Here is a 15,341-nt window from a genome sequence, read left to right on the forward strand (position 1 = left end):
AATTTCGCAGCTGACTTTGGAAAAAAAAAAAAAGTGCGTACGCAAATGGCGGCGCCCATGGGCGCCGCCATTTGCATTCCTTATTTGGGCACGTGTAGTCTACGTAAACATTTACGTAGACTACGGCGAAAATAAGGGCAATGCTATTTCCCTGGAAAAAATCAAATTTCACCTGCACCTTGCACCTTGCGCCTTGCACACAGGTCAGTGGGCCAAAGTGCCAGAACTCTGGTGGGTGGGATGCCCTCTAGTGGTGCTGGGAGGTGCCCAGGTGTCACGCGTGTGCGTGGAAACAGTGAGAACTTACAACTCTTGGCTTTGGGAGTTTTCCTGGAAAAACTCAAAATTCACCTGTGCCTAGCACACAAGCCAATGGGTCAAACTGCCTGGGCTTTGGGGGTGCAATGCCCTGGAGGGGGGCTGGGAGAGGGCCAGGTTTCATACACATCCATGGAAACAGGGAGACGTTATGGCTCTTTGCTTTGGGAGTTTTCCTGGAAAAACTCAAATTTCGCCTGTGCCTAGCACACGAGCCAGTGGGCCAAACTTCCTGGGCTTTGGGGGGTGCAATGCCCTGGAGGGAGGCTGGGAGAGGCCCAGGTTTCACACATATCTGTGGAAACAGAGAGAAGTTACAGCTCTTTGCTTGGAGAGTTTCTTTGGAAAAGCTCAGATTTTAACTCCACCTAGCACAAAAACCACTGGGCCGAAGTATCTGAAATTTTGCAGGTCACCTCCTCTCCAGGGGCTTGGAGACGTCCCCAAATTTCATGCCTGTATCCTAAAAACTGGAAGCGGTATGACCATTTGTGTTTTGCCATGCAAGTCAATGGGAAAACACCAAAACCACGTGATCCGGATATCTGAATTTTGCTTTGGATTTGGATCTGAGTTGGATCGGAAGGGGTCCGAATTGGTCTGAGGCGGATCAGGGTCACTTCAGATGATCCGAAGCGGCATCTAAAGCGGATCGGGGGGTTCGTGCACAGCTCTACTACATGACTACACCAGAATGTAAAGGGGGAAAATCCATCCAAGGAGTTCAAAGGTGACAATGAATAAGAATAACTGATAAAGCAACAACTAGTCAAGCAATTATATACTACTAAGCCCTTTATTACATCCCACGAATACTTCATCCAGCCCATGTAGTTTAAAAGTATCCCAAGTTTCCTTAGTTGTTCTAAATGCATAACATTTTAACATTAAGGCAAAGAGAAAGTCATAGCAACTAATCCAGTGCAATGCTGCCAGATACTTTGGCTTGCCCTGGATTGAAGCTCCAATGTATATACCGTTAGGTGACCTTTCCCCTTTTCCAGCGTTCCTCTTCAAAGTTCACTTTTGACACTTGCTTTGATTCCTGGCTGCTGCTTCCCGGCTGAAAGGTTTATATCCCTTGCTGCCCTCAGCCCTGACTTTATTGTGGTGTCCAGCCAACCGTGGAGCTTGGAGGTGTGTTCCCCAGCAAAATGGATTCTGCCTTCAGGCTTCGCAAGAGCCTCGCTATAGTCTATAAACTGGTAGGGGGTGAAGGCAGCAAAGGCGCACATGGAATACTTATCCAGGCTCCACTGCTTTATTACTGAGGAGGGACAGAAAGCCTGGATGTCTCTTTTGGGCACTTGATGGATGGCTGATAGGTCATCCATGATGATACTAACAGCGTCGTCATGGCTGAGGGACAGGAAGAAACGTGAATCGTCACCATGGATGTAGGAAGCCAAGACAACACCAAAGCCACTAGAGAAGTTATGGGCGGGGTAGTAGATGAATCGGGATGGATGGTCAGTTATGGACTTCCCACCACGAATGCCGTCAGCTTCCCAGAACTTCTCAGTGCAAGCAAGGAAGATCTTGGTGGAACTCCTGTAGTGGATGGATCGCAAGGCATCCATTTTGTTAGGTGAGAGGGGTGGCTCAAAATAGATGCGCCGTGTGGCCCTTGCCGTGGAGGTGACAATGGCATAATCGGCTGTCACACTTGACAGTGTTTTGCCTGGTGTTTGAAAGATCACATTGACTGAGTCGCCACTCTGCTCTATCCTGACCACCCTGGCATCGAAATACACTGTTTCTGGAATGGCACTGCAAATGGCTCTCGGCAGCTGATCAAAGCCTCCAACAATTTCATCAAATCTGCATGACAAAAACAAGCTCAAATGAACCCGTAGACATATTGAAATGGATGGGCCCTCTTCACATGTTATTTTTTACTTTAAAACAACAGCAACTAGTATGCACTATTGGTATAATCCCAGCACTGACCACCCTGGGACTGGAATATTTCTTGAAATGGCAGAGTGTAATAGTGTGGAGAAGGTAGCAAAGAAGGTTCCAGTGGACAGTCCTCTAAATAAGCCAGGTGCATAACAGATAGAACTGCCAATCTCTATCACTTTCCCCATTGAGTTCATGAGAGATAGAGTCTCTCTCTCTCCCTCTCTCTCTCTTTCTCAGGATCAGGGCTGACATGAATTTTGAGCCTCCCTCACAAGTGCTGTCAGGTAAGCCCCCTTCACACCTGCTAGGAAGAGCACCCAGCAAACTATGAATTATGGTGGGCAGCAGATGTGCTGCATTTCGTAGTAGGTAGCTGTGAGTTGCCTGCCATTTTAGATTGTCCACAATGGCCTGATGCAGCACCAATCTGGGGCACTGTGGGAAATTTAAAACGGCAGATGGTTCACAGCTGCCTGCCACCAAGCCTGGCTCCAGAGTGTGGCAAAGTTGGGCATCTGCCAAGGCCCCAAGATCAGCAGAATGCCCACCAGTGCAACAGTGCTACCTTTTCGACTTTGCACAGTGTATTCAAGAAGATCAAATAAAACCCCAGAGAATTCTCAGTCTGCATATTCCATCTCTTCCAGGTTAGGGAAGTGCCATTCTCAACGCCCCCCCCCCCCCCGCCCCAGACCCTGGAGTCAGCAGAGTTGACTGTGCTAGGCAAAAACAACGCTGGAAGGAAAGGGACCCACTCCCATGTGTGGGTCCACTCTGGACCAGGCACAAGCACTTATTTTCATTTATTTCATTCTTATTTAATGGATTTTAAAACCTCTCTGCTTACAATAGTCCATACAACAACATAATAAGCTCAGACAAAAACAACTTAACCCCTTAAACCATACTAAGATAACACAGAAAAAAACACCACACAGCACGCAAATGAATAGATTAGATAAACAATCCATACAAATAACAGCAGCAAAGAAAAGCAACATTAAAATAATGGCAGCAGATAAAACAGCTGCAGCACCACAATCATTCCAAAGCTGATTGGAAGAAGAGGAAGAAGAACCTGCCTGAATGCAGATACAGAGCATCTCTACACCAGGCTAAAATCCTGCACCTTTACCGGGGTTTTCTGCTTCCATTTTCAATGCAAGATCATGATGGGCTCCCTTTACACACTCTTCCCTTCCCCCACCTTTTCCTTATCTGTGTGTCCTATATGTTTCATTATACAGCCACTTAATGGCGCTGTGTTCTAGCTCCTCTTATTGAGAGATTTCCGGGATTTCCCCTTTTCATGAGGGGACTCAACCTGCTGAAATTTGACAGTGCATTATCTCCAATCTTTTAAAAAATGGGATAAAGGTAATTTAGCATGGGTTACACCCTGGAGGTTGACGACGTCATGTAAGGGACCCCAAACTTCTGTGAGTAACCAATCTCAATCTCAGGATAAAAGCTCTGTGTGGAGAAGCCCAGTGAGGGGGGCAAACATAGTTCTCTGACCCTTTCCCTGAAATTTGCCATTGTTATAGGGATGGACGAAAGTCCCTTACCTTATCCCGCAGCTTGCTTTGCGGTGGGGGGGAGGCGCTCCGTCCCTCCCCCTGAAATTCTGGGTGGGGGGAGGCACCTCATCCCTCCCTGCCGAAATTCTGGCTGGGGGGGAGGCGCCCCATCCCTCCGGCCACGAATCTTGTCTCCTGCTAGGACATAAATGGCGGTGGCCGTAGCCGCTGCCATTTGCCTCACTGCAGTCAGCCGTGATAGGCTACGTAAATCCTTACGTAGCCTATCACAGCTGACTTTGGAAAAAAAAAAAAAGTGCGTATGCAAATGGCGGCGCCCATGGGCGCCGCCATTTGCGTTCCTTATTTGGGCACGTGTAGTCTACGTAAACATTTACGTAGACTACGGCGAAAATAAGGGCAACGCTATTTGCGTTGCCCTTATTTTCGCCGTAGTCTACGTAAATGTTTACGTAGACTACACGTGCCCAAATAAGGAACGCAAATGGCGGCGCCCATGAGCGCTGCCATTTGCATACGTGTTTTTTTTTTCTCCAAAGTCAGCCATGATAAGCTACGTAAGGATTTACGTAGCCTATCACGTTTGTTGTTGTTGTTGTTGTTTAACTGGGAAATGGTGGCGGCAGCAGCTGGTTGGAAGACCGGCCGCCGCCGCCGAACCGCCGCCAGGAGCCGCCAGCGCCAGGGACATTCGACAAAGGTCTGGGGGGGTGGCGGGGTGGCGGCGGACCGTTTCTCCGCCAATTTCGGGGGGCCGAATGCGTTGGCATTCGGCCTCCCGGAGATTCGTGGAGAAATTCTCCGACATCCCTAATGTCTAGCCTTTTCTGAACTGATGGTAGATGTACTCACTTCCTGCTCAGGGCAGGACAGATAAAAGGAACAAGGAAGCATTTCACAGAGCACATAGTTAAACCATGGAATTCACTAGGGATGGTGGAGAAATCCGCCACGGATTCCAACAGACTACCCCCCCACCGCCAACTCCCGAAATCCCCCTGGGATGGACCTTACCTGGCGGCGGCTGCTCCGGGTTGGGCCGTTGTCTTCCTTCCACAGCTGGGCTGTGGAATGAAATGGCGGCCGTCGTAGCGGCTGCCATTTGTGTCCCTGCCCGTGATTGGCTACATAAATATTGATGTAGCCTATCATGGCAAAGAGCAGGGACACAAATGGCAGCCGCTATGCCATTTGCCCCCTTCATGGATCACTGCCTTGTTGTGGCGAAGGGGCTTGCGTAACTCAGTGAAGCCATAAGCTATGCCGTGCAGGGCCACCCAAGACGGACAGGTCATGGCAGAGAGTTCTGACAAAATGTGGTCCACTGGAGAAGGAAATGGCAACCCACTCCAGTATTCTTGCCAAGAAAACCCCATGGAACGTATCACAAGGCTAAAAGATATGACGCCGGAAGATGAGCCCCTCAGGTCGGAAGGTGTCCAATATGCTACTTGGGAAGAGCAGAGGGTATTTCCAAGTAGTGCCAGAAAGAGTGAAGCGGCTGGGCCAAACCCGAAAGGACACTCAGCTGTGGATGTGTCTGGTGGTGAAAAGAAAATCCGATGCTGTAAAGAACAATATTGTTTAGGAACCTGGAATGTCAGATCAATGAATCAAGGTAAGCTGGAGGTGGTCAAACATGAGATGGCAAGATTGAACATCGACATCTTGGGAATCAGCGAACTAAAATGGACAGGCATGGGCGAATTTAATTCAGGTGACCATCATATCTACTATTGTGGGCAAGAATCCCTTAGAAGAAATGGAGTAGCACTCATAGTCAACAAAAGGGTGGGAAAAGCAGTACTGGGGTACAATCTTAAAAATGATAGAATGATCTCAGTACGAATCCAAGGCAAACCATTCAACATCACAGTAATTCAAGTCTATGCCCCAACCACTGATGCCAAAGAAGCTGAGGTTGATCGGTTCTATGAAGACCTACAACACCTTCTAGAACTAACACCAAAAAAAGATGTCCTCTTCATCATAGGGGATTGGAATGCTAAAGTAGGAAGTCAAGAAATCAGTGGGATAACAGGCAGGCATGGCCTTGGTGTACAAAATGAAGCAGGACAAAAGCTAATAGAGTTTTGCCAAGAGAACATGCTGATCATAGCAAACACTCTTTTCCAACAGCACAAGAGGCGACTCTACACATGGACGTCACCAGATGGTCAATATCGAAATCAGATGGATTATGTCCTTTGCAGCCAAAGATGGAGAAGCTCTATACAGTCAGTAAAAACAAGACCTGGAGCTGACTGTGGCTCAGATCATGAGCTGCTTCTTGCAAAATTTCGGCTTAAATTGAAGAACGTCGGGAAAACCACTAAACTGTTCAGGTATGACCTAAATCATATCCCTGATGAATATACATTGGAGGTGAGGAATAGATTTCAGGGATTAGACCTGATAGACAGAGTGCCTGAGGAACTATGGACGGAGGTCTGTAACATTGTTCAGGAGGCAGCAACGAAATCCGTCCCAAAGAAAAAGAAATGCAAGAAAGCCAAGTGGCTGTCCGATGAGGCTTTACAAGTAGCTCACGAAAGAAGGGAAGCGAAAAGCAAGGGAGAAAGGGGAAGATATACCCAACTGAATGCAGAGTTCCAGAGAATAGCAAGGAGAGACAAGAAGGCCTTCTTAAATGAACAATGCAAAGAAATCGAGGAAAACAACAGAATGGGAAAGACTAGAGATCTCTTCAAGAAAATGGGAGATCTCAAGGGAACGTTTTGTGCAAAGACGGGCATGATAAAGGACAAAGAAGGCAGGGACCTAACAGAAGCAGATGAGATTAAGAAGAGGTGGCAAGAATACACAGAAGAACTATACAGGAAAGATCTGAATGTCCCTGATAGCCATGATAGTGCGGTCACTGAACTTGAGCCGGACATCCTAGAAAGTGAAGTCAAGTGGGCCTTAGGAAGCATTAGTAACAACAAAGCTAGCGGAGATGACAGTATTCCAGCCGAGCTATTTAAAATCCTAAAAGATGATGCTGTTAAAGTGCTGCATTCAATATGCCAACAAATCTGGAACACTCAACAGTGGCCACAAGACTGGAAAAGGTCAGTTTACATTCCAATTCCAAAGAAGGGCAACACCAAAGAGTGTTCAAACTACCGCACAATTGCGCTTATTTCACATGCCAGCAAGGTGATGCTCAAAATCCTACAAGCTAGGCTTCAGCAGTATGCGAACCGAGAACTACCGGAAGTACAAGCTGGGTTTCGAAGAGGCAGAGGAACTAGAGATCAAATCGCCAACATTCGCTGGATCATGGAGAAAGCAAGAGAATTCCAGAAAAACATCTATTTCTGCTTCATTGACTACGCTAAAGCCTTTGATTGTGTGGATCACAACAAACTGTGGCAAATTCTTAAAGTGATGGGAGTACCAGACCACCTTACCTGTCTCCTGAGAAACCTGTACGAGGGTCAAGAAGCAACAGTAAGAACCAGACATGGAACAACCGAGTGGTTCAAAATTGGGAAAGGAGTACGACAAGGCTGCATGTTGTCACCCTGCTTATTTAACTTATATGCAGAGTACATCATGAGAAATGCCGGGTTGGATGAATCAGAGGTCGGAATTAAGATTGCCGGGAGAATTATCAACAACCTCCGATATGGAGACGATACCACCCTAATGGCAGAAAGCGAAGAGGATCTCAAGAGCCTCTTGTTGAGGGTGAAAGAGGAGAGTGCAAAAGCTGGTTTGAAACTCAACATTAAAAAAACTAAGATCATGTCATCTGGCCCTATCACTTCCTGGCATATAGAAGGGGAAGAAATGGAAGCAGTGACAGATTTTACTTTCTTGGGCTCCAAGATCACCGCAGATGGTGACTGTAGCCATGAAATTCAAAGACGCTTGCTCCTTGGGAGGAAAGCTATGGCAAACCTAGACAGCATAGTAAGAAGCAGAGACATCACCTTGCCGACAAAGGTCCGTCTAATCATAGCTATGGTTTTCCCAGTAGTAATGTATGGCTGTGAGAGCTGGACTATAAGGAAGGCTGAGCGCCAAAGAATTGATGCTTTCGAACTGTGGTGCTGGAGAAGACTCTTACGAGTTCCCTGGACTGCAAGGAGGTCCAATCAGTCCATCCTAAAGGAAATCAACCAATGTCCTGCTCATTGGAAGGACAGATAATGAAGCTGAAGCTCCAATATTTTGGCCACCTAATGCGAAGAGAAAACTCCCTGGAAAAGACCCTGATGCTGGGAAAGACTGAAGGCAAAAGGAGAAGGGGACGGCAGAGGATGAGATGGCTAGATAGCATCACGGATGCAATGAATATGAACTTGAGCATGCTCCGGGAGAGAGCGCAGGACAGGAAGGCCTGGCGTGCTATGGTCCATGGGGTCACGAAGAGTCGGACACGACTGAACGACTGAACAACAACAAATGCTATTTGCGTCCCCGCGTTAGCCGTGATTGGCTACGTATATATTTACATAGCCTATCATGAAAAGAGCATGGACACAAATGGTGTAGAGGCCACTCTTTGCCTTGCTCTTTGCCATGATAGGCTATGTAAATATATATGTAGCCAATGATGGCCACGGGCAGGGATGCAAATGGCAGCCGCTACAACGGCCACCATTTGTGGCCACAGCAGCCTGGCAGTGGACGGCAGTCCAGCTGCGGATGGGCCTGGCCGGCGGCTCCACGGACTCACTGTGGAGCGGAGCCGGCCGGGCAGGATTCCGGGGGGAGGGACGGATTGCCTCCCCCCCCCCGCCGCGGACCCCACCAGCCAGAATGGTGAGTGGGGTTCTTACACTCCTAGAATTCACTACCATGAGATGTGGTGATAGATACCAACTTCAAAAGGGGATTAAACAAATTCAGGGAGAGTAAGGCTACAATCGATGGCTATGAGTCATGATGACTATGGGTTGTATACTGCCCCATGGGTCTACTTACCCATATATATTGCTTCCAGTACCGGAGCCGGTATGCTTCTGAATTACCAGTTGTTGGGGACCATGAGTAGGTGGGTGGTGTTTCACTCTTGTCCTGCTTGTGGCCTTCCCAAAAGGCATCTGACTGCCCACTGTGGGATACAGGATGCTGGGCTACACAGGCCTGTGATCTCATCCAGCAGGGCTCTGTTTATGTTCTCATGTTCTTATGCTGAGTTCATTGTGGGGAGTCTGAACATATGTTCTTACAGTCTTAGCATTGGAAATGGGATCAAAGGCCTTCTAATTCAAAGGAAAGCAGATTTTATTTCAGCAAGGATAATTGTCCTTGGCTTCCCCAGCTGTATATGTTTGCTTACCTCCTGGTAGAAGAGAAGATATCTTCGCCTCTCATGCTCTCAATGAAAGACAAGTAATACCCGGAATCTTCATTTAATATGTCTCCAATCATCTGGACAGCTCCACGACTCAGGTTTGCTACCTTGATTAAATACTCCTGTTAGGGGGGAAAGAGTCCCACACCATCTTTCAAACATGACACCGAAGCAAACAGTACATAAAATTGAAGTAGCAGACTAATGAATGTACATGCATGGAATCTGGTATCTAGAATACAGTATAGCAGCCTTCCCCAGCCTGGCGCCCTTCAGATGTGTGGACTACAATTCCCATCATCCCCAGCCAGTATGGCCAGGCCTAAGTTAAGTCCCATTCATTTCAGTGAATCTACTCTAAATAGAACTAACATACTCTAAATAGAACTAACATAGTCAAGAAGCCATTGATAGCCTATGCTCCATGAATTTGTCTAATGTCCTCTGGAAGCCATCTAAATTGGTAGTGACCGACACATCTCCAGGTAGCAAATTCCATGGTTTAACTATGCGCTATGTGAAAGAGTATTTCCTTTTACCTGTCCTTTTTCATTTTGCGCTGCACTGAGCAAGAAGTCAGCATATCTGCCATAAATTTAGAAAAGACTAGACAGGGTCATTGGGCATGCTGGCTGGGGATGATGGGAGTTGCAGTCCAACACGTCTGGATGGCACTGGGTTGGGAAGGCTGCAGTATAGCAACCTGAAGTCCTCAGCTTTCAGCATTTTTTTTTAAAGCAAGGGGTTGGATCCACAGGAAGTTAGTTGTTCTTTAGTGCCCCTGAAGTCAATGGGATAACTTTAGTCGCATTAATTTCAATGGGACTCAAGTGTGAATTCACTTCCTCTGGTTATAACCCAAAGTTCTTATTGGCATGGTTTTGAAGAAAAGCTTGAGAACATGTGGACAGTGCCTGCAGGGAAATCTCTGTCTGAATAACAGCTGAGCAGATTTACTGGGTGAAAACAGACATAATAGTCTTAACAGCGGGTTCTTCATCCACATTATGAATGACTTGCAAGTTGCCATTACACAAAATGCTGAATCAGCTCTCAGTCTTGCCTATCCAGTGAGCTTCAGACTATCTTCCTTTCTTTTTAAAATTGTAACACGTGCCAACCACAAGTCAATTCTCCCTGACACATTGAAAATCTACAGAACCATTTTTTCCAGAGCTTGTTTATGTAGTTTAGTTCAGTTTAGTTTATACATTTATATGCTGCTTAAGAAAATAATTTACCAAAGCAGCGTACAATACAAAAAACGATAAATACAATATTTAAAAGTAAAATATTCATTGCAGTCTCTCTCTCTCTCTCTCTCTAAACCAGTAACCATCAGTATACTCAATCGACAAAAAATAATCTGGAAAAGCTTGGGCAATTTTTTTTTTTAACATGTGCCTAAAGTTTATGGTTTGCTGTTGGGTTAAAACTCGGGGGGTTGTTTCTCTCTCAACAGCCCAGTGTGCCGGGTTCGCATGTCATGACAACAGTCCAGGAATAGGGCATCCCTTGTTGTTTGGTGATCTGGAAAGAAGGCAGAAGTGGAAGGTGCAGGGAAGGCAGCGTGTTCGATTGCTCCAGTGTGGCCACGGCTGAGTTGTTTAGCCCATGGTTAGCGCCATGTGCGAACCAAGTCATTCCTTTCCTCTACATTTGCTGGGTCTGAGTCATGGGAAGGGGATGGGATAGCCAGGGAAGGAGGCTTCTGCTGTAGATTTGCTTGTTTTGTATTTTAATAATTACAAAAGTGTATCAATAAACTTTAAATACAAACTATTTTGCAGTTCGCAAATTGGGGACATGGCTTCAGGAAGCGTTCCTATTACCTTGGTTGAGAAGGTGTCATATTTATCTAGTACATAGGAACAGTTTGTCCTTATCACCTCTTCTGTAACCTGGGATGGCCATTGAGAGAAAAGATCAGAATTAAAAAACAGTAACATAGGCTGGGGAAGCATCTAGTTAAAAACACATTGCATTAAGAAATGAAAGGAAAAGATGCAAAGAAAATAAAATAACAAAATGAAAAGATAAAAATGGAACCAAGATGGATGGATGGATGGATGGATGGATTACTGTAGTCTATAGACAAAGTTTAGGAACATTACAGGTAGAGATGCAATTACTGTATAGAAGAGCAGAATATGGACACAATGCAATAGTAATCATTGTACAACCTTTAAAAACCACACAAGAACAATACCTGGGACAATCAAATCAACTGGTAATTTCACCATCTGCTTTCTGATCTTCGTTGCTACTGACAGAAATGTTGCTGTAGCCACCGTAACTCCAGGAATATTATTTTTCACTAGATAACTTACCTAAAAACGTATTGACCTACCTGGCAAAAAAGCCAGAAGGGGGGCAATTACAGGCTATATCCCTACAGGGAGCAATCCTATTGGGATAGTCAGCCACCTCCAAACTTGGAGGCAGCTGACTATCCAATGCAGGGTGGGCAGAGCACAGGGGGAATCCTCCGTGCTCCAGCTACCCTGCATTTGTGGCTAGAAAGCCGATTTTGGCTGTCTAGTCGGGTACTTCAGAGAGGGGGGGGGGAAGCCAGAGGGTGCATAGTAAGCGTTGTAAGGACACTTCCGTGGCCTCCTCCCCTCCCTGCCCCTGGGAACACCCCCTTTTCGCACTCTTCGTGCTCCAGTTATGAGCACAGAGATGGGGAGGAACTGTGCTACCTATGAGGTGGCAGGGGAGTGGGAGGGGAGCATGGTTTCTGTGAATGGTTTCTTGGAGCCCTGGGTCCAAGTTCGGTTCCCAGAAATGGAAAAATCCTATGGCCATCTAGAAACTGTCTAGTGGCCATAGGATTGCTCTCCCAATCTCTGTTAAATTTGTTACATGACTGAACCCATCTTGGAGAAGAAAAGAGTGGGGAAGCCCAATGCTACAGGCTTTCATCTGTGGAATGATGGAGGACATGAAAGGAGCACCTGAGTTCAAACCTCACTTGCAGGGACAGGACTGTGACAAGGCCATTGTAAAATTGATTGAAATAATGTATCTTAAGTGCTTTGAACGTTCTGAAGTAATATATAGACAGTACTATGAAGAGCTGTTGAGGCTAGAACCAGGGACCCACAACTCTGAGGGAGGGTGCTTTGTGTCATGATCCACCAGCACTCCATCTTGAAGGATCTCCTAGGCAATAAAGAGTTCTTGGGCTCCAGACCAACAATGGCAATCAAGGCTGGCCATTGGCTCCCTTCCCCTGGAAGAACTGTACACACTTCCTGTCCAGGCTGAGACTTTGGATGGACAACAACCATCTTGACTGACTCTTAGTTCCGAACTCTCGCTTGACCGCTCATCTCAGATGGCTCCCTGGAGTCCAATTGTCTAGGACAAAGTAGGCAAAGCTGGCCATCCCATGGCTCCTTCCCCCCAGCAAACAATATTCTGTCTGTTCAATGCTGGCGATGGCTCCAAGGGTGGAGGTGAAAGGTGTGCTTTCTTCCCTTCCTCCCCAGTGCCATCATGGGGCGTGGCCAGGTGAGGGTGGACTAGGTGTCCTGAGCATGGAGGATGGATCTATTATGCTGTGTTCATCATCCAGGCCTAAGACAAGCCCCACCATTGTTTTACTGAGCAAACACACTAGGGATATTGGAGAAATCTGCAATGGAATCAAAGAAATTCTGATTTCTACAAATCTGACTCGCGGATTCTGCAGCAGACCAGCTTTTCTGGAGTTGCACAGATTCCATGGACTTGCAGAGCGTTTTTTTTTTTACTTTCCGGAATTTTATGCAAATTTAGCTGTAGAAAGATATGTAAAATAATTAAAAAAAACCACTGGCTGAAAATGTGCATTTCCCCAATGGGCTAAAGCATGAAAATGTCCATTTTGGGGGGAATTTGCACAGTGGGGGATTTGTGTATTTTCACAAGTGCAAACTTGCAGAAATGCAAATTTGTGCAAAATCAGGAAATTGGGGAAAAAAATCCTATTCCATCAATGAGTGACGATGACATGAAAGGCACCTGACAATCCATGAAACATAGACAGAATGGATTTTAAAAAATCCGTACATCCCTAAAACTAACACATGTCCCTTTCACGTTAGGTGACTCTCAAGCTGGGTTCTTCCTGGCAGGTTCCATGAATTTAAGTCTGGGGAGATTCACTGCAACCCCCCTGCTTATGCCAGGGGGCACACTGCCATTTCAGGATCCTGCCATCTCATTCTGCTGTGCATGCAGCCAAGTCTGGATTACTGCAATGTGTGGGGCTGCCTTTGAAAATGGTCCAGAAACTTCAGCTAGTCCAAAATAGGGCAGCAAGATTGTGAACAGGGACTGGCCAATGAGATCAGATTATGCTAGAACTAGCTTGACTGATGGATCCTTCCACCTTGTATAGTTTTATATTTAGGACACAGAAGACTTTGCCAGTAAAAGGGGTGAATGCTCCTTCCTTGTTCTCCTCGACCTCTCAGCGGCTTTTGATACCGTTGACCACGGTATCCTCCTGGGCCGCCTGGAGGGGTTGGGCATTGGAGACACCGTATTGTGGTGGTTCCGGTCCTTCCTCTCCAGCAAGTACCAGAGGGTAGCACTGGGAGAGGAGGTTTCAGACCCGTGGCCGCTCACTTGTGGGGTGCCACAGGGTTCCATCCTCTCCCCGATGCTATTTAACATATATGTGAAGCTGCTGGGGGCTATCATCAGGAGGTTTGGGGTGTGGTGTCATCAAGATGCGGATGACACACAGCTCTACCTCTTGTTCAAATCTTCACGAAAGTTGGCCGTAGAATCCCTGTCCAAATGTCTGGAGACGGTGAGTGGCTGGATGGGGAGGAATAAGCTGAAGCTGAACCCTGACAAGACCGAGGTACTTTTGGTGGGAGACAAGAGGAGGCTGGGGGATGCTGACCTGGTGTTGAATGGGGTACGGCTACCCTTGAAAGACCAGGTCTGCAGCCTGGGGGTCATTTTGGACTCCCAGCTGTCCATGGAGGCTCAGGTGTCAGCTGTGAGCTGGACAGCACTGTAACAACTCCATCTGATACGGTGGCTGCACCCCTTCTTCCCTAACCATCTGCTCCCATCGGTAGTACATGCCCTGGTCTCCTCTCGTTTAGACTACTGTAATGCGCTCTACATGGGGTTACCCTTGAAGACGGTTTGGAAGCTGCAGCTGGTACAGAACGCGGCGGCTCGCCTGATTAAAGGCAGCCGCCAGCGAGATCACATCACTGCAGTGCTGAAGGAGTTGCACTGGTTACCAGTTGTTTTCCGAGCCAAATTCAAGGTGTTGGTTTTGACCTTTAAAACCCTATATGGTTCTGGCCCAGCCTATCTCAAGGAGCACCTCCAGGAACACCAGACAGGCTGCTTAACAAGATCAGCCTCGGATGGTCTTCTCTCTGTCCCATCAGCCAGGACAGCTAGACTGGTGGGGACGAGGGAAAGGGCCTTTTCTGTGGTGGCCCCCACTCTGTGGAACTCCCTCCCTAGGGAACTCCGCCATGCCCCCTCTTCAATGAGCTTCCGCCATGCATTAAAAATGTGATTGTTCAGGCAGGCATTTGGGGTAGGTTAGGGTATTTTAGAAAATGTTTTTATTGTAGAATTTTATTGTTTTAAACTGTTTTATTATATGCTTTGTACATCGCCCAGAGTGGCTCAGTGACCAGCCAGATGGGTGATTAATAAATTTAATAAATACATAAATAAATAAGCCAGAGAAGGTATCCGAACCTTTCTGAGGGAGTCTCGATACAGCTGCTCTGCAGTTTTGCCTTGTTCTGAGGGCTTCACTTCGTAACCCAAGAGACTGGGATCCTTCTTCACCTCCCAGATTCTCTTCCTGATGTTGTTAAGCAAAACCCAAGCATTATCGTTGTCCTGAATGAATTCTGTCAGCCGTAGGCCAAATTTCTTAACGTATTCACGGACAATCCTGGGGAAAGCGGAGGGAAATCATAGGTATTAAGAAAAAGATTTGAGTGACACAAAGCCCTGAACAAACAGTATAGAACGGAACGCCTGTGTTGGAGTGTCAGGAGGAGAACCATGGTGCAGACGTGTGTGTGTGTATAGGGAGGTGTCATTCTACCCCAGCGCTAGGCAATCTGGTGCCTTCCAGAAATTTTGGACTACAGTTCCCACAAGTCCCTGCCAGCATGGCCAATGAGCAGGGAGCATGGGAGCTGTAGTCCAAAACCTCTGATGAGTACCAGTTCATCCACCCCTGTTCTACTCTGCTCATTTGTACTGTGCAAGCTCATCGTGTTTTA

General features: G+C 46.9%; 1 protein-coding gene across 1 annotated transcript in view; it reads right to left on the reverse strand.

Moving 5' to 3' along the window:
• Positions 1-1,097: 1,097 nt before the first annotated feature.
• The window catches only part of LOC146355174 (L-amino-acid oxidase-like), a 28,854-nt gene continuing 14,610 nt past the window's right edge, over positions 1,098-15,341 (reverse strand). The window contains exons 4-7 of the mRNA XM_084840776.1: positions 14,803-15,004; positions 10,908-10,976; positions 9,061-9,197; positions 1,098-2,139 (exon numbers count right to left, since the gene is read on the reverse strand). Of these exons, the coding sequence (XP_084696902.1) occupies positions 1,332-2,139; positions 9,061-9,197; positions 10,908-10,976; positions 14,803-15,004 (1,216 nt within the window). The 3' untranslated portion in view covers positions 1,098-1,331. The remainder of the gene's footprint in view (positions 2,140-9,060; positions 9,198-10,907; positions 10,977-14,802; positions 15,005-15,341) is intronic.

The sequence above is a fragment of the Heloderma suspectum genome, chromosome 2 (assembly GCF_057233095.1).
Source record: "Heloderma suspectum isolate Gila_16-S chromosome 2, 16-S_ref, whole genome shotgun sequence".
NCBI lineage: Eukaryota > Metazoa > Chordata > Lepidosauria > Squamata > Helodermatidae > Heloderma > Heloderma suspectum.